The 14,875-nt window shown below is 38.1% G+C and overlaps 1 protein-coding gene and 1 pseudogene across 26 annotated transcripts in view; both read left to right on the forward strand.

The window, feature by feature from the left end:
* SIPA1L1 (signal induced proliferation associated 1 like 1) overlaps nt 1–14,875 on the forward strand; it is a 377,379-nt gene that overhangs the window by 261,984 nt on the left and 100,520 nt on the right. For all 26 annotated transcript variants that reach the window (XM_072839140.1, XM_072839145.1, XM_072839153.1 and 23 more), the window contains one exon: nt 6,557–6,731. In XM_072839140.1, coding sequence (XP_072695241.1) covers nt 6,557–6,731 — 175 coding nt within the window. The remainder of the gene's footprint in view (nt 1–6,556; nt 6,732–14,875) is intronic.
* On the forward strand, nt 5,450–6,009 carry LOC140639433 (large ribosomal subunit protein mL42 pseudogene; annotated as a pseudogene).

Genomic DNA, 14,875 nt, shown 5'->3' on the forward strand with positions numbered 1-14,875 from the left:
TTAATCTCCATCCCCTTCATCCCCTTCTTCTCCCCCTGCCCACCTCCCCTCTAGTAGCTATCAGTTTGTTCTCTGTAGTTAAGAACAAATGGTTTGTCTTCCCCCCATTTTTTCCTTTGCTTTTGTTTGTTTTGTTTCTTAAATTCCACATATGAATGAAATCATATGGCATTCGTCTTTCTGTGATTGAAGTGTTTCATTTAGCATGATACTCTTAAATGCATCCATGTTGTTGCAAATCACAAGATTTCATTCTTTTTTTATGGCTGAGTGATACTCCATTGTGTGTGTATATCCACATCTTTATCCATTCATCAGTCAGTGAGCACTTGGGCTGCTTCCATAGTATGGTTATGTAAATAATGCTGCAACAGACATAGGAGTGCAGTTACCAGAAAAGTTAAAACTGAAGAATGGAGACAAAAAAGAACCCCCCCAAAAATATTTTTTTAAAAATGAGAAATACAGAAAACTACATTAAAGGCATTGAGCCAGAATGAAATACATATATGTGACGGAATTCCCAGGAGGAAAACAAAGCATTATTTGGGGTACAGAGTCAATATTTGAAGAAATATTGGTAGAAAGATTTCCAAAGTTTATGAAAGATAATGGATTAAGATGGATTTATGGAGCACTGCCTGCCCTAAGCACAATAAATACAAAGAAAATCAGGCATATGTCCATCAGGATACAAATTTCTGAAAACAGAAGAACAAGAGAAAAATTACAAACCGTTGGAAGAAGGACTGTAAGTAGAATAGAACAATTAGTTGTTAACATCAACCATTTGTTGTGCTCAGAAGCCTAAAGAGAAGGTAGAAGCCGGCACAGGTTTCTAGAGTGCCAGAAGAGTAACCCTCACAGTGGATATTACCCAACCAAAATATTCTTAAAAATGTATGCAAAACTATTTTATAGTGGGGGAAAAAATACCAGTGAGCATCTGAGTGAGTTCATGCAGAGATTGACTACAACAGGAATCAGGAAACTTGGAGATAATGGAAATTTTCTGTATTTTGATGGTGGTACAGTGTATTAGAGCTCATTACATCAAATGGATGCAGTTTATTATTCAAAAATTATATACCAATAAAGTTAATTTAAAAATTCAAGACAGATTTCTGCTTCCAGCTACGATTAAGAAAAGAGGGACTAGATTTATCTTTCCATCTGAAACAACTTTAAAAACAACTAGGCAAAACAATGAAACAGTGATTTTTAGGACATTGGGCATTAGGCAGCAAAGGACAGTGATCTCTGGGAGGTGGGCTACAAATTAAATGAATGGTTAGATCACACCAGCTTTCTGCCTGAAGAGTTTCCAGACCGCACTATTGGGAGGGGCATCTGGGAGAAGCCCAGCAGTGTCTCTGGGTTGAGACTTAATGTGAGTTCAGGGAAGCCAAGGAGGGATGGGGTTTGCAGAGGTAAGTAAGTACTAGTAAGTGTGCGTGCATTTGAGGAAGCTACTTGAGACTAAGGTAAGAACCACCCTACAGGTTTAGGGGGGCAAATCCTCGGACCTCCCATAAGTCTGGGAAGAGTTTCTGCTTCCACCAGGCAGACTGCAGAACCTCATAGTTCATATGGCAGAGAGTAATCTCAAAATGGTTTTGCCTCAGTAGTGGGGCAAAATTATCCTCACATTAAACACTGCTGTTGTACTAATGAACAGAATTTAAAAGCACGAACTGAAAGGATCAAACTTTTTCCAAATAGCTATGTCCCAGAGCAAAGCTCAAGCACCCTCAGGGCTTTATGGCCCACACTCTGAGAACTGCCTCAAAATGAAATACTATGACTCATAGTGACTTTTAAATTTCTGGATTAAGTCAGACAACATGAAGATTTTACAGGAATTTGAGAAGTCAGTTGTTCTCATGGTCTTTGCCGCCCCAGTAGCCTTCCTGAGACTGGGACACTAGGCAAAAAAAGTTGAAAATGCAGAACTTCAGGTCAGTTCTGAGAAGCTGATGCTTCATCTGTTTCTGTTGCCAGAGGGCTCTGACTTTATCATTCATCTTCCCAGAAACTCAGGGCTTTGCAAATCAGATGGCAGTATTTGTTCCTTTGATTCTGTTGAAATATCCACTTCATTAGAGGAAGAGCAATTTTGTGTACTGATGGTTCCTAGCTGTGAGAGCCCATGTCACTTTTGGTAAGGGTTTTAAGGATACTTTGCTTTCAAGAGCTTTATCTCAAATATAGCCTTTGTCCTATTGACCATCATTACTTTTTTTTTTTTTTACCATCATTACTTTTTATGATAGAACATTGTTGAGGTTCCAGACACTTCCATAATGCTCTCTGTGAAAAGCTGATATGCATACAAGACTTTTGTATAGCATGACCTTGAGATTATCCAAAGCAATAATCCTAAACTGTGGATAGATACAACCTGTTCTCAGAATGGCTTCTGGTGTCATCATAACTCCATTTTGAGCATTACATGGAAGTATTATATATTCATATATGTAAACCCATACAGATGTGTTTGTGTGTGTCTCAAAAAAAAATGCTGTTATATATATAACCTAATAATGACTCAAAACCCCAAACCTTAGCTCTGACTCCGTGTACATTTGTTCTTTCTCATGACACATTCCTTATTATATTTACATAACTCCTCCTTAATAGCTCCTCTTACCCTGGCAGGGAACATGGTTGCTGACTAAGGATCCCAGGAGCCTGCATTCAGAGAATACCACCTACCTTGATTTAATTGCAGTAGAAACCAAGAATAGTAATATTGTCACGTTAGAGGATAGAACAGTGACATTTGGCACAGTTTCAAACCGGAGGAAATTTGACATTCTAACACATTTCCTAATCCTCTTAAAGGCTTCTTCTTCTCACAAGCAGCAGACACCAGTTTGTGCTCCTAGTTGCCAATGGAGTTCACTAGAGTAGGAGAAATCCGTCAAAAGACGGCGGCACACTGTCTCAGTGGCCTCAGATTCAGCTTCTCCAGAGGTTTGGGGCAAGTCTCTTTACTTCCCTCTGTAGTGAACTCCTTTTTTATATAAACGAATCCTTTTGAACATTGCCCAGTGAAATCTTAGGCCTTTATCAGAGAAGTTTTAAAAAGCCATCTACAAATCCAGTGTCACTGTGATGCTTTCTCTGGAACAGAGTGACTTTTGTTTTGCATTGTGGCACAAGAAGGCTGATCTGAGAGGCACAGAGCCAAACAGCAAATCACTCAAAGCCCCTTCCTTTCTCCACATGGTTTCATCTCTTTGATAGCTCTCCATGCAGGGAGAGAGTAAGGATCTGGCTGTATTAAGGACTTCTTTTGTAGTTGACACAGAGCCTACCACTACTTTTTATTTGTTGAGACCTAACAGGGTAGGTACTCAGATTAATTCTAAAGCCAAGGTGTGATCTCTACCTGTGGGAGTCCCACTGCAAGCATTAGTCAGCCACGGTCAGACATTTGAAGCAGGCCAGCAGAGAGAAGGGTGCAATGTCAGTAGTGTGCAGTAGGTTTTATTCTAACTTCTTCTGTTTCGTTTTTCCTACATGTGGTTTATGAAAATAAGTCAAATGTGTTTCTGTCAATAACTTAAATGAAGTAGAAATAATATTCCATTATTGCTGTATCCAGTTATTTGAAAGTTTCAGACTTGGAACTTTACCTTCTGCTTGCTGGTATAGGCAGAGCAAGGTGGAGTCAATTCTGTGCAATTATAGCACTTTTAGGGAGCTCTCATGTCTGGGGGGGTCATATAAAGGCTGTGGAACTTCCTTGTCAAATAGGTAGTATGCAGTGGAGGGAGGAAGGCAAGTGAGAGATTTTCCCCCATGACATTTTCTTGTTACTATTAGGAGTCATTTGGTTTAGAAAGTTGGAAAGAGTAGCTCAGGTTCACAGTCACTTATGTAAAATGGCAGGGATTGGATGTGTTTCAGAATTCAGAAATGTCCACATTTTATAAGGATAACAATGTATACATCATATAGTAATATTCCCAGTGGGTTCTGAGCACCCCACAATCACATTAATATTTCTACAGGGGAAAAATGTGAATATTCATATAATGTAGAATAAATTAAAGTACTAATGTACTTAAATAAATAATAATTTAATTAATTTAATTAATTAATTAAAAGTACTAATCCCACATCGAGTTTTACTGCCAGATGTGTTTGCTTAAATTTGATTTTTAACCTTTCAACTTCAGAAGTGCAAATCAGAGGCTGTGGACTATGTTGGAGTGCTAGAAATCAAGACTGCTTGAATCTTGGTAATATTTAATGGTGCTGAGTCACGGGACTGAGTTTGTGGTTTTGTGTCTCCCTACTAGACCAGTCACTTCCTCTTTCTGTGCTCCTACTCTGCTGATATGTCACACAGGATAATATTAGCTGTATGGGCTGTTGTGAGGATAAGCTAATGTATCTTAAATACTAAACAGCAATTGACATATGGAGAATATTCAGTAAATGTTAGCTATTAAAATTTTGCCTCTTATCTTCCCCTTTTCACTTTGGGAGATGAAAATTAACTGATGCAGTGGTTGCAGTGCCACTCTGGAAAGAGGACAAAGCAGTATGGAGCACCTCGATTTCTGTGGGGAGTTAAAAGTCTAAATTTTTATATTGGAAGCTAACATCTTGGGGCCCCTGGGTGGGTCAGTCGGTTGAGCGTCTGACTCTTGGTTTCAGCTCAGGTCGTGATCTCAGGGTCTTGGAATCCAGCCCCATGTCAAGCTCCACACTCAGAAGCTTCCAGATCTTCTCTCTCTGTCTACTCTCCCCCCACCTTACTTTCCCACACGTGCACTCTTTCTCTCTCAAATAAATAAATAAATCTGAAAAAGAAAAACTAACATTTTGTTAAATGACTAATACCACCTTAAAATTTGTTTGCAGAATGACTAGACTTTTCAATGATGTATAAATATTTTGATTAATGTTATATCATATTTAAATCTCCTGAATGATTTGTTTTAATGTCTCTGAGGAAGGAATATTTGCCACTAGCTGATTTGCCATTATGAAACCCCTTTTAAGTTTAAAGTTTCTATTCAGGCACTCATCTTTTAGAAAAATACTTGAAAAGTACACTGTTGATGATGCTAAAGCTCTAACAAAGATATGTCAGATTTATAATTTAATATATTGGAAAAACGGCATTGGGAATGAAATCTTTTCCAGTTTTACCAAAGGCAAAAAACCTCACAAGTAGATTTATGGGCTTTTTAGTGTGAAACAATATATTTTTAAGTATCTTTTATAAAGTGAACCTCTGCTTTTAAATTTGTAAAGCCTTCCCTTTCTAAAAGGGGGAGATGATTTAAAAAAATAACCGGGATTGAGGTAAAATGGCGGGCTCGTGGTGCCGCTGACACAGGGATGAAAATAGTTACGCGTGGAAGCAGAATTTAAAATCCGTCTCTCTTCAGATCATCTTTCACAACACCCAATAGCATCTTGATTGACCATGGCATAGGCAGCAGTAAAATGGGCAATATCAAACAGAACTGTCTGGAAACATTTATTTCCAATTCAAAATGGAGCTTTATATTGTGTTTGTCATAAATCTACGTATTCTCCTCTACCAGATGACTATAATTGCAAAGTAGAGCTTTCTTTGACATCTGACGGCAGGACAATAGTATGCTACCACCCTTCTGTGGACATGCCATATGAGCTTACAAAACCTATCCCTCAGCCAGATCCTGTGCATAATAATGAAGAAACACATGACCAAGTGCTGAAAACCAGACTAGAAGAAAAAAATGAACACTCTGAGCAAGGACTCATGATAGAACAACTTGGCAAAATGTTCTTTACTACTAAGAATCGTTGGTATCCTCACGGACAGTATCATAGACGTCTTAGGAAACTGGATCCTCCAAAGACAGATGATACTGAGGTTTTCAGGAATCAAAAAGATGTTATCTTTTGTCACATTTGCCATTTGAGAAACACAATTGAGTATATTCACTAATATGTTATATAGCAAAATAATAATAAAATGTCTTTTCATATGTTAAAAAATTACCTTTTTTTGTCAAGATGTTTTTTTACAGACTCATTTTGTATTTGTAATCCATTCAGAGAAATTCCCTACAGTATCAAAATCTGTTCTAATGATGTGTGATCTTGGTGTACAGAAAGTGTTAATTCGTTTTCCTAACCTTTTATCTAAATTTGTGAAGATTATAGTTATAGATGCTTGTTCTACTGTCTTTTTTCTTTTTCTTTTTCTTTTTTTTTTGGATTAGAGGCAGAAAAATTAAAACAGAATGGTTTCAAGGGGGCTGTCTGGGTGGCTCAGGGCTTGAGCATCTGCCTATGGCTCAGGTGGTGATCCCAGGGTCCTGGGACTGAGTTCCCCATCAGGGAACTGGAGGGAGCCTGCTTCTCCCTCTGCCTATGTCTCTGCTGTCTCATGAATAAATAAATAAAATCTTTAAAAAAGAAAAAATGACTTGAAGAGAAGAGAGATGTTAGCTATATGATGGGCGTGTGCTCTATCGACTCCTAAAAGTTAGTGGGCAAGGTGGGTCTGTCTCTATATGCAATGTACTGCCTCTCTCCACAGCTGAACTATCAGCAGAAGGTTGGCATCATGTACTGCAGAGCCGGACAGAGCACTGAAGAAGAGATGTACAACAATGAGTCAGCCGGCCCGGCCTTTGAGGAATTCCTTCAGCTATTGGGAGAGCGTGTTCGGCTCAAAGGATTTGAGAAGTATCGGGCGCAGCTTGACACCAAAAGTAAGAAATACTTAGACTCTCCTGCTAGGCTTATTTCCTTCCTGCTGTGTTGATGTTCATCTGCTAAATTGCCCATAAAACAACATTGCCATTTACTGCGGAACACTGCTGGTGATAGGGGAGAGGAAGCCAGAGAGGGAGGATGTGGCACCAAAACAATTGAAGACTATAATCAAAGTAGCTAGGATTGGACTGTTAAAAAAAAAAAAAAAATAGTGTTATCAGAAGTGTTGATGAAGTAGTAGAGCAGTGGGTGCAAATCATGCAGAATTGCTCCTGGATAGTGTTGCATAAATTTCACTATATTTAGCTGAATGTTGGAGTGAGTTAAAAATGCCAGAATCTTAGAACCATCTGGTTGTAAGCCCTAGAATTTTTTACTTTCATGAATTTCTTTCGTAATCCTGATGCAGTCATCTATGCAGTTAGCCTTTGTATGGTATGTATGTATTCTATTAACATTGAGGGCTTTTGTTTGCTTATTTTCTATTTTTATTATTCATAGTCTAATTGAATCCCTAAGAAAATCGGCTTCTTAGCTTTGGTATTAGTTTCGCTCCTGATATGTGTTGATTAAAAGTACAACGATGAAACAGTTGTTTTAGCTATGGCTTATGAACATACAAGGTTTTACACTGTCATTCCCCAAATCTTTAATAACATAGTTAAGTTCTTAAGTATCTATTAAGGTTAGAGTATGTTGATGTCTGCTGTGTGTCTGTGAGGAGACAGTTTTAAATTTTATCTCAAGATCCATCCATGGACACCTGTGACCTGTTTTTCTTTGAGAGGGTCTTTGGATTAGCACATCTGTATTGCAGTCTATAGTAATCTCTCCGATTTTCTGTACAGGAAATTAAATAAGGAGTTGAGTCATGAAAACAGAAAAGCATTCATAAACTCCACTGCAGGGAAGAATTTCCTGTTGCCATGGTTTTGCTGTTGCCAACTTGGAAACGACATGCAAGAGAGACTATTAAAGCCCATAAATAGCCTCAACTCTTAAATATTATTTTAACGTTCCATACTGTGCCTGCAAGTGCATAAAATGTTCAATCTCAATATGTCCTGAGACCCTTCTTTTCCAGATGCTCTGACATTTGCCCAATACGCTTCATTCATGTTGTCCCAATTTGTTGTGTTATATAAATTATCCTTACCACAAAGAGCTATATGAAAGGGTCTGGGAAGAGAATATAATAAGCACCCTGGTTCTTTTTTTTTTTTTTTTTTTTTTTCAATATATAGTATGTTAGTTTCAGGGGTAGAATTTAGTAATTCATCAGTTGCATGTAGCACCCAATGCTCCTCACATCAAGTGCCCTCCTTGATGCCCATCACCCAGTTACCCTATGCCCCCACCCACCTTCCCTCCAGCAACCCTTAGTTTATTCACGAGAGTTAAGAGTTTCTTATCGTTTGCCTCCCTCTCTGTTTTTATCTTATTTTTTCCTTTTCTTCCCCTAGGTTCATCTGCTTTGTTTCTTAAATTCCACATGTGAATGAGATCGTAGAATTATCTTTCTCTGATTTATTTCGCTTAGCATACATAATACCCTCTAGCTCCACCCACATCGCTGCAAATGGCAAAATTTCATTCTTTTTGATGGCTGAGTAATATTCCATTGTATGTATATACCACATCTTATTTATCTGTTAATCTGTTGATGGACATCTGAGCTCTTTTCCAGAGTTCAGCTATTGTGGACATTTTAAGCACCCTGATTCTATACATGAATGGCCAGATTAGAAACTGATAAGACTGTATTTTTTGTGCATTCACATATTCCCAGGCACTTCTTCGTGATGAAAGTCAGTGTGAGAAATGTATAGTAGGATGATACATTAAGCAGTGTAGCATCAATGGAATAAGCAAAATAAGCACTCTATGCATATTTTGTCCCAATATCCCAATGACTGTGAAAGCTAGAGGGGGATAAACCTAGATTAGCCAACTGTCTCTAATGGCACGTTTTTATAGTGTAATAATTCAGCAGGGAAGGAGTTCCCTTTTCACTTACAGTGCCCTCGTGACAGGCCTCTATAACCTTTCAGGGTAAAACTGATGAGCAGAAGAGTCTGTAGTTTCTTTTTCTGCCCTTTCAGAGTATCAGTTTTTCTCCAGGTAACAGAAAGAGAATATTTCTATTCTAAAGCTCAGAACAGAGGCAGTTTGTTATCTCTCTCTGAGCTGATAGGGTCAAAACCAGCCTCTGCATACTCCAGCAGCCTCTCACTGACCATGGCACACCCAGAGATGAAACTTTGCTCTGTATGCTAGGAGGTCATTTCACCATATTTTGTCCAATCTTATTTTGTGTCACCTAAGTCTTTCTTTTAATATAATAATTGAAAACAGAAAATACTGGGGTGCCTAAGTTGGTTAAGCATCCCAACTCTTTATTTCAGCTCAGGGTCTTGATCTCAGGATCATGAGATTGAGCCCCAAGTCAGGCTCTGCTCTGGGCATGGAGTCTGCATAAGATTCTCTCTCTCTTCCTCTGCCTCTCCCCACTCTTAAAAAAAAAAAAAAAAAAAAAAAAAAAAAAAAAAAGGAGAGGAGGGGGAGAGAGAAAGCTTTCCAGTTCAACTGTTCTTAAAGGATCATATTCTTTATATTCAGCAGTGTAAGTGTGATTGGATCTGTTGATTCATAGTTTTTATCAAATAAAAATAGTAATTGCCAGTTTTTTTTTTTTTTTAGATTTTATTTATTTATTCGTGAGAGATTCAGAGACATAGTCAGAGGGAGAAGCAGGGAGCCCGATGTGGGACTCAATCCTGGGATTCCGGGATACCCTGAGCCAAAACCACTCAGGTGTCCCAGTAATTGCCAATCTTTTATTTTTTTTTTTAATTTTTTTTTTTATTTATTTATGATAGTCACAGAGAGAGAGAGAGAGGCAGAGACATAGGCAGAGGGAGTAGCAGGCTCCATGCACCAGGAGCCCGACGTGGGACTCGATCCCAGGTCTCCAGGATCGCGCCCTGGGCCAAAGGCAGGCGCCAAACCGCTGTGCCACCCAGGGATCCCAGTAATTGCCAATCTTGACTTATTTTTTCCTGTCCCCATCTTCTGAATATTCAATTATACATACATTAGGTCACTCACTGACATACCATGGGTTAATGAGGCTCTGTTGATTTATTTTTTTAACCTTTTTTTCTATGCTTCCATTTGAATAATTCTTTTTTTTTTTTTTTTTTATTTATGATAGTCACAGAGAGAGAGAGGCAGAGACACAGGCAGAGGGAGAAGCAGGCTCCATGCACCGGGAGCCCGATGTGGGATTCGATCCCGGGTCTCCAGGATCGCGCCCTGGGCCAAAGGCAGGCGCCAAACCACTGCGCCACCCAGGGATCCCCCCATTTGAATAATTCTTATTAATATATCCTCCAAATTCACTATTTTTTCTTTTCTTCCATAGTGTCTTAATCTGCTGTTAATCCAGTCCAGTGAAATTTTCATCTTCGGGGCCAGAATTGAATTTGGTCCTCTTTTCTTATATTTCCTACTTTCTCATTAAGTTATATTGTTCTTTAAATACTTGAACGTATTTATGATAGCTGTTTTAAAGTCTTTGCATGCCAGTTCCATCAACCTTCATATGAGGTCTCCATTTAACAGATTCTCTCCTGCTTTTGAGTTCTATGTTACTGCTTCATGTGTCTGGTTACTTTTGATTGGAGAGTGTATATTGTGAATATTTTATGGTTGAGTGTCTAAATTTTGTTGTCTTTAAAGAGTGTTGAGTTTAGTTTTGGTAGGCAGATAAGTTACATACAAAACAGCTTAATCTTTATAAACCTTTTTCTTAAGCTTTATTAAAGCATACCCAGGGCAGTTCTTTACTGTCTAATTTATCTCTTCTACTGAGGCACGATTTTTCTTATGTCTGAATACCTGCATGTTTAATGAGGTCTCTACTGTGGCTGGTTAGAACTTGAGTGTCTTTGAACCTTATGTGGACTGTGAGAATTGTTTGCTTTACAATTCTCTGGTAGTTTTTCTTTGCCTAATAGTTTTTCTGTTATTGAGGTATAATTGACACATAGTATTATATTAGTTTCAGGTGTAGAATGTAATGATTCAATATTTGTGTATATTGTAAAAGTCTAGTTATCATGTGTCACCATACAAGGTTACCAAAAATTTTTTTCTTGTGATGAGAACTTTTAAGATCTACTCTTCAACTTTCAAATATGCAGTACAGTATTACCAACTATAGCCACCATGCTATACATTACCCTAATAGTTTTTCTTTGCCTGGCTTTTGGAATCTTACTCTGTGTGTGCAGCTTATACTATTTAACCCAAGATTCAAGGGGGCCCTTATGCAGATTTCTGAACCCCTTTCACAGTGTAGCTCTGCCCAGCAAATATCAGCTACCTCAGGCTTCTAAACACAAGTATATTTTGGCTTTCCTCTTCAGAGCCATGCTCTGTGCTGTTGTTCCAAAAGTACCTCCAGGTAGAAAACCTAGTGGGATCAGAGGGTTCATCTTCTTTGGCTCTTTTTTCTCTAGGATCATTATCCAATGCTGTCTATTATAAAAATGTGTGAAAAAAGGCTGTTTCAGATATTTTGTCAGTTTTTTAGTTACTTATAATGGGAAAACAAGTCCTATACCGAGTACTTGTGTGGCTGGCTGGAAGCAAAAGTCCCAGGTACTTTTTATATTTGTCATCTCATGTAGCCCCTCACAGACCTTGCTGAGTACTAGTTATTCCCATTTCACAGACTTGGCTTCTTTAGATTAAAGTGCCCAAGGTTAGACAGGTAATAAGTACTTGGGAAGTAGAACAGACCCTAGTGCTATGGTTGATAAAGTGTTCAGAAAAAGCATAAATGTACAATTAAGTACAGTGAAGCCCAGAACTCTGCCTTGTGGTTGTGTCCATCCCTTTCTCAAGCCCTTGGGCTCAAAGTACCGAAGCCATCTCAAGAAACGGCTTTGCTTGTCATGCATTACAGTTCTATTCAGATTTTTGATGGAGCTATTGAACCATTTCTTGTTTTTCCCAGTTTTTCATACAAGTCTCTTTTCTTGGTTCAGAAATAAGGTCTTTTAGCAAACAAGCTACAGATGTGACAGGGGTTGGACCAGTTCTATAATGAAGACATTTTCATTGGTGGATTTTTTTTCTTCCTCACTTTGTCTCCGTATTTGGATGACATGACCTCTAGATAATTACCATCCTCTCATACAGCAGTAAAGACAAAAATAAACTTACCACAAAGCAGTTTGTTGTTTGAAAGCTGGAGACCACCTTCATGTTTAGCTGTGGATATGGATGATTATTTGGAAAATCATTTCCTGGATGAGGCTCATTTGTCAAGACCCAACATAGGAGACTTTAGAAGCCCTTGTAAAGCATTCCTTAAAAGCCTTGCTTTCATTCATTTGCTGCAAATTAGTGAACGCTTGTTGCTTCCCCATTTTTCAGCAGTGTTACGTACCTCTGAGATTCAGAGTCTCAGAAGAGATACAAGCTTTTTCATAAAGAAAATAAGTCCTTTATTTGGAATATTTAAACTTTGATAAAGAACTGGAGACAACTACCATTGCTTAAATGCTCTGTATATGCAGAGGGCCATATGGAGTTGTAGGCACTAATGAATGAAGAAAAGGATTCTTTTTTCACCTCTTTAACTTTGAACTGTTCTAAGATTTTTCTTGTGCGTGTTCCTGGAATGCACTTGGCAAAGAAATTAAAATATGTAAAGGTTCCTACTTAAGGAAACTACACTTTTTACCTCAACTGCACAAAATTCTAAATTCTAATCACATCTTGAGCATCTTCTTTATGGGCTAGCCCTTTCATATACATTATTTCACTTAATCCTCACAGCTGTAAGAATATCAACAGGCAGAGAAGTGAAATGACCTGTTGTCTTTTAGCAAATGATGCTGCTGTCATTCAAATTCAGATATTCTTACTTCCAAATTGGGAATCCAGGTAATTGTAGATGTCTTGCCAAGTGAGTCATTAGCAGAAAACAGTAGGGGCTAACTCCTGAGTGCCAGCCTCGCACTGTCTCAACTTTTCTCACCCCTCTGTTACTGATTTTTAAGAAGCTCAAATGTGAGGCTCCGTGCACAGTGTACATTCACATGCACACTCACACATGCCTTGAACTGAAACAGTGTGGATTCTTCTGTCATGGTCAAGGGCAGGACAACAAACCCTTCTTGGTCTGACCCTTACTGAAGTAAAGGAACACATCTCCTGGCCATGGCTGAATGTACCTTGAAAAAATACTAGTAGACACGGTGGATGCCAGAGTAGGTAGAAATTCTTGATTTCCCCAAATACTTCATTAGTGAGTGAGTGCGTAGTACCACAAGGGCAGAAGTGTGTCTCCTCTTGAATATGTGCTGATGTTCCAGATGTCAGTACGGGGCCCTGGCTGTGTTTCTGAGCATTAACTTCTGCATTCCCCAGACCCTGAGGCGAGGTGCATAAATGGGACATCTGAGGGTCTTCAAGGGGTGGTCCCCAGCAGCCACCTGACTATTATTATATTTCAAATTAAATAAAGGGATAAAAATGCGACCTACAAGCAATCTGATTTCATCTTGCATTTGACATGTTCTGTAGTGGTGAGTTACATTTAATTAATGGAGCTTAAGCCTTCTTCATTCTGTTGACTTTATTTAGCCAGCGTGTGTTTAGTTAATGAGATTACTTTTCTCATGTGTTCGTAAATATTTAAAACTAGGAACTTTCCTGAAATCAAATTCCATAGGCTTGTTTTCTTTCATCTAGCTTTTCTTAACTCCAATACATCTGTTAGTGACTGAGAAATGGTTGTTATGAAAGTCTGATTACTTTTCCTCATTCAGATTTATATACATTCACCTTATCAACGAAGGTTTCAGACTACCTAAAAGTAACAGAGTTGAGCCCAAAAGAGCAGTCAAGGATGATTATGACACAATCTGAAACTGTTCTCCAAACTCATTAATTAACCAGTTCATACCATCTTCAAATAGAAATACCTAATGTAGGATGTTATCATGTATCTACACTTTTTCAAAGCAGCTGAGAAAAATATTGTCACCATTCCTCAATTATTCAGTGCCTTTTATCTACACGGAATATTAGAAATTTTACTTTCTATGACTTAGCATAGAGTGCTGACCTTATTAGTGGGTGTGTGCCACTTGCTGGTAGTATGATTTGCAAGCAAATAATATGATTATCAAGATGACCCATAGGATGCCGGAATTTACTTTTTGACTTTTAAAGCTCCTCACCAAATATGAAGGAGCATTATCTTCCTTCCATAACTCTCTTCTTAAAGCATATTTCCCTTTAGAAAATTTTCAACATATGTTCTCTTCAGCCAGAGAGAAAAGGACTTTTGTCATTTTCATTTTCCTGATTGTCATGCTATTAAATTTTTCATGGATTCAGGGTTTCAGGGTCACTAAAAATATATAGTAATAGCAACATTGGATGCTGTATTCTTTAGAATATATAACAAACCTCATTTTCCATTCTCCCCGATAAAGGTTAACAATTTTGTTTTTATGTACTTAGTATTTTCAGGATTTTGGTATTCCTTTCTTCTCAGAAAGGAAAATTTCATTATTTTGGCCCTTTTTCATCTCGGAAACTTCTGAAACTATTCAAACTGTTTATCAGCAAAACTTGGGGGTTTCCAAAAGTCCCCAGAAAAAGGCTGGTCAAGCAGTGTACATTTTGTAAATGAGGCATGCAGAAAGGAAAGAGAGAATGTGCCAGCAGTAGAAAAACAGATTATCTTCAGCGTTGTCTTCCATATCAGCTTCTCTCTCTGGCAGTAGAATCCTTTTAGAATTAGACAGACATAGAAAGCGAAATGTAATTCATGAATACTAGATGACAGTCTCTTTTCTGGTTCATTAATTTTGCTCAAAATTGACTTGAAACACATGTAAGTACATGTCAAAGCTGACACGTTCACTTTAAGGTTTTAAAAATGTCCTAATCAGTTCAAGAGTTATTTATAGCAAGAGTCCTTAACAGTAGATATGTTCTTCATACTTGAAACCTGTCTTAGATAGTTCAATTATTTATTGTAGTAATTTGTAGTTTTTGTGTTGCTGGTCATTAGCATTTAGAAGATTTTTTTTTCCTTGGGAAGTTATATGTT

Source organism: Canis lupus, chromosome 9, assembly GCF_048164855.1.
Source record: "Canis lupus baileyi chromosome 9, mCanLup2.hap1, whole genome shotgun sequence".
Classification (NCBI taxonomy): Eukaryota; Metazoa; Chordata; class Mammalia; order Carnivora; family Canidae; genus Canis; species Canis lupus.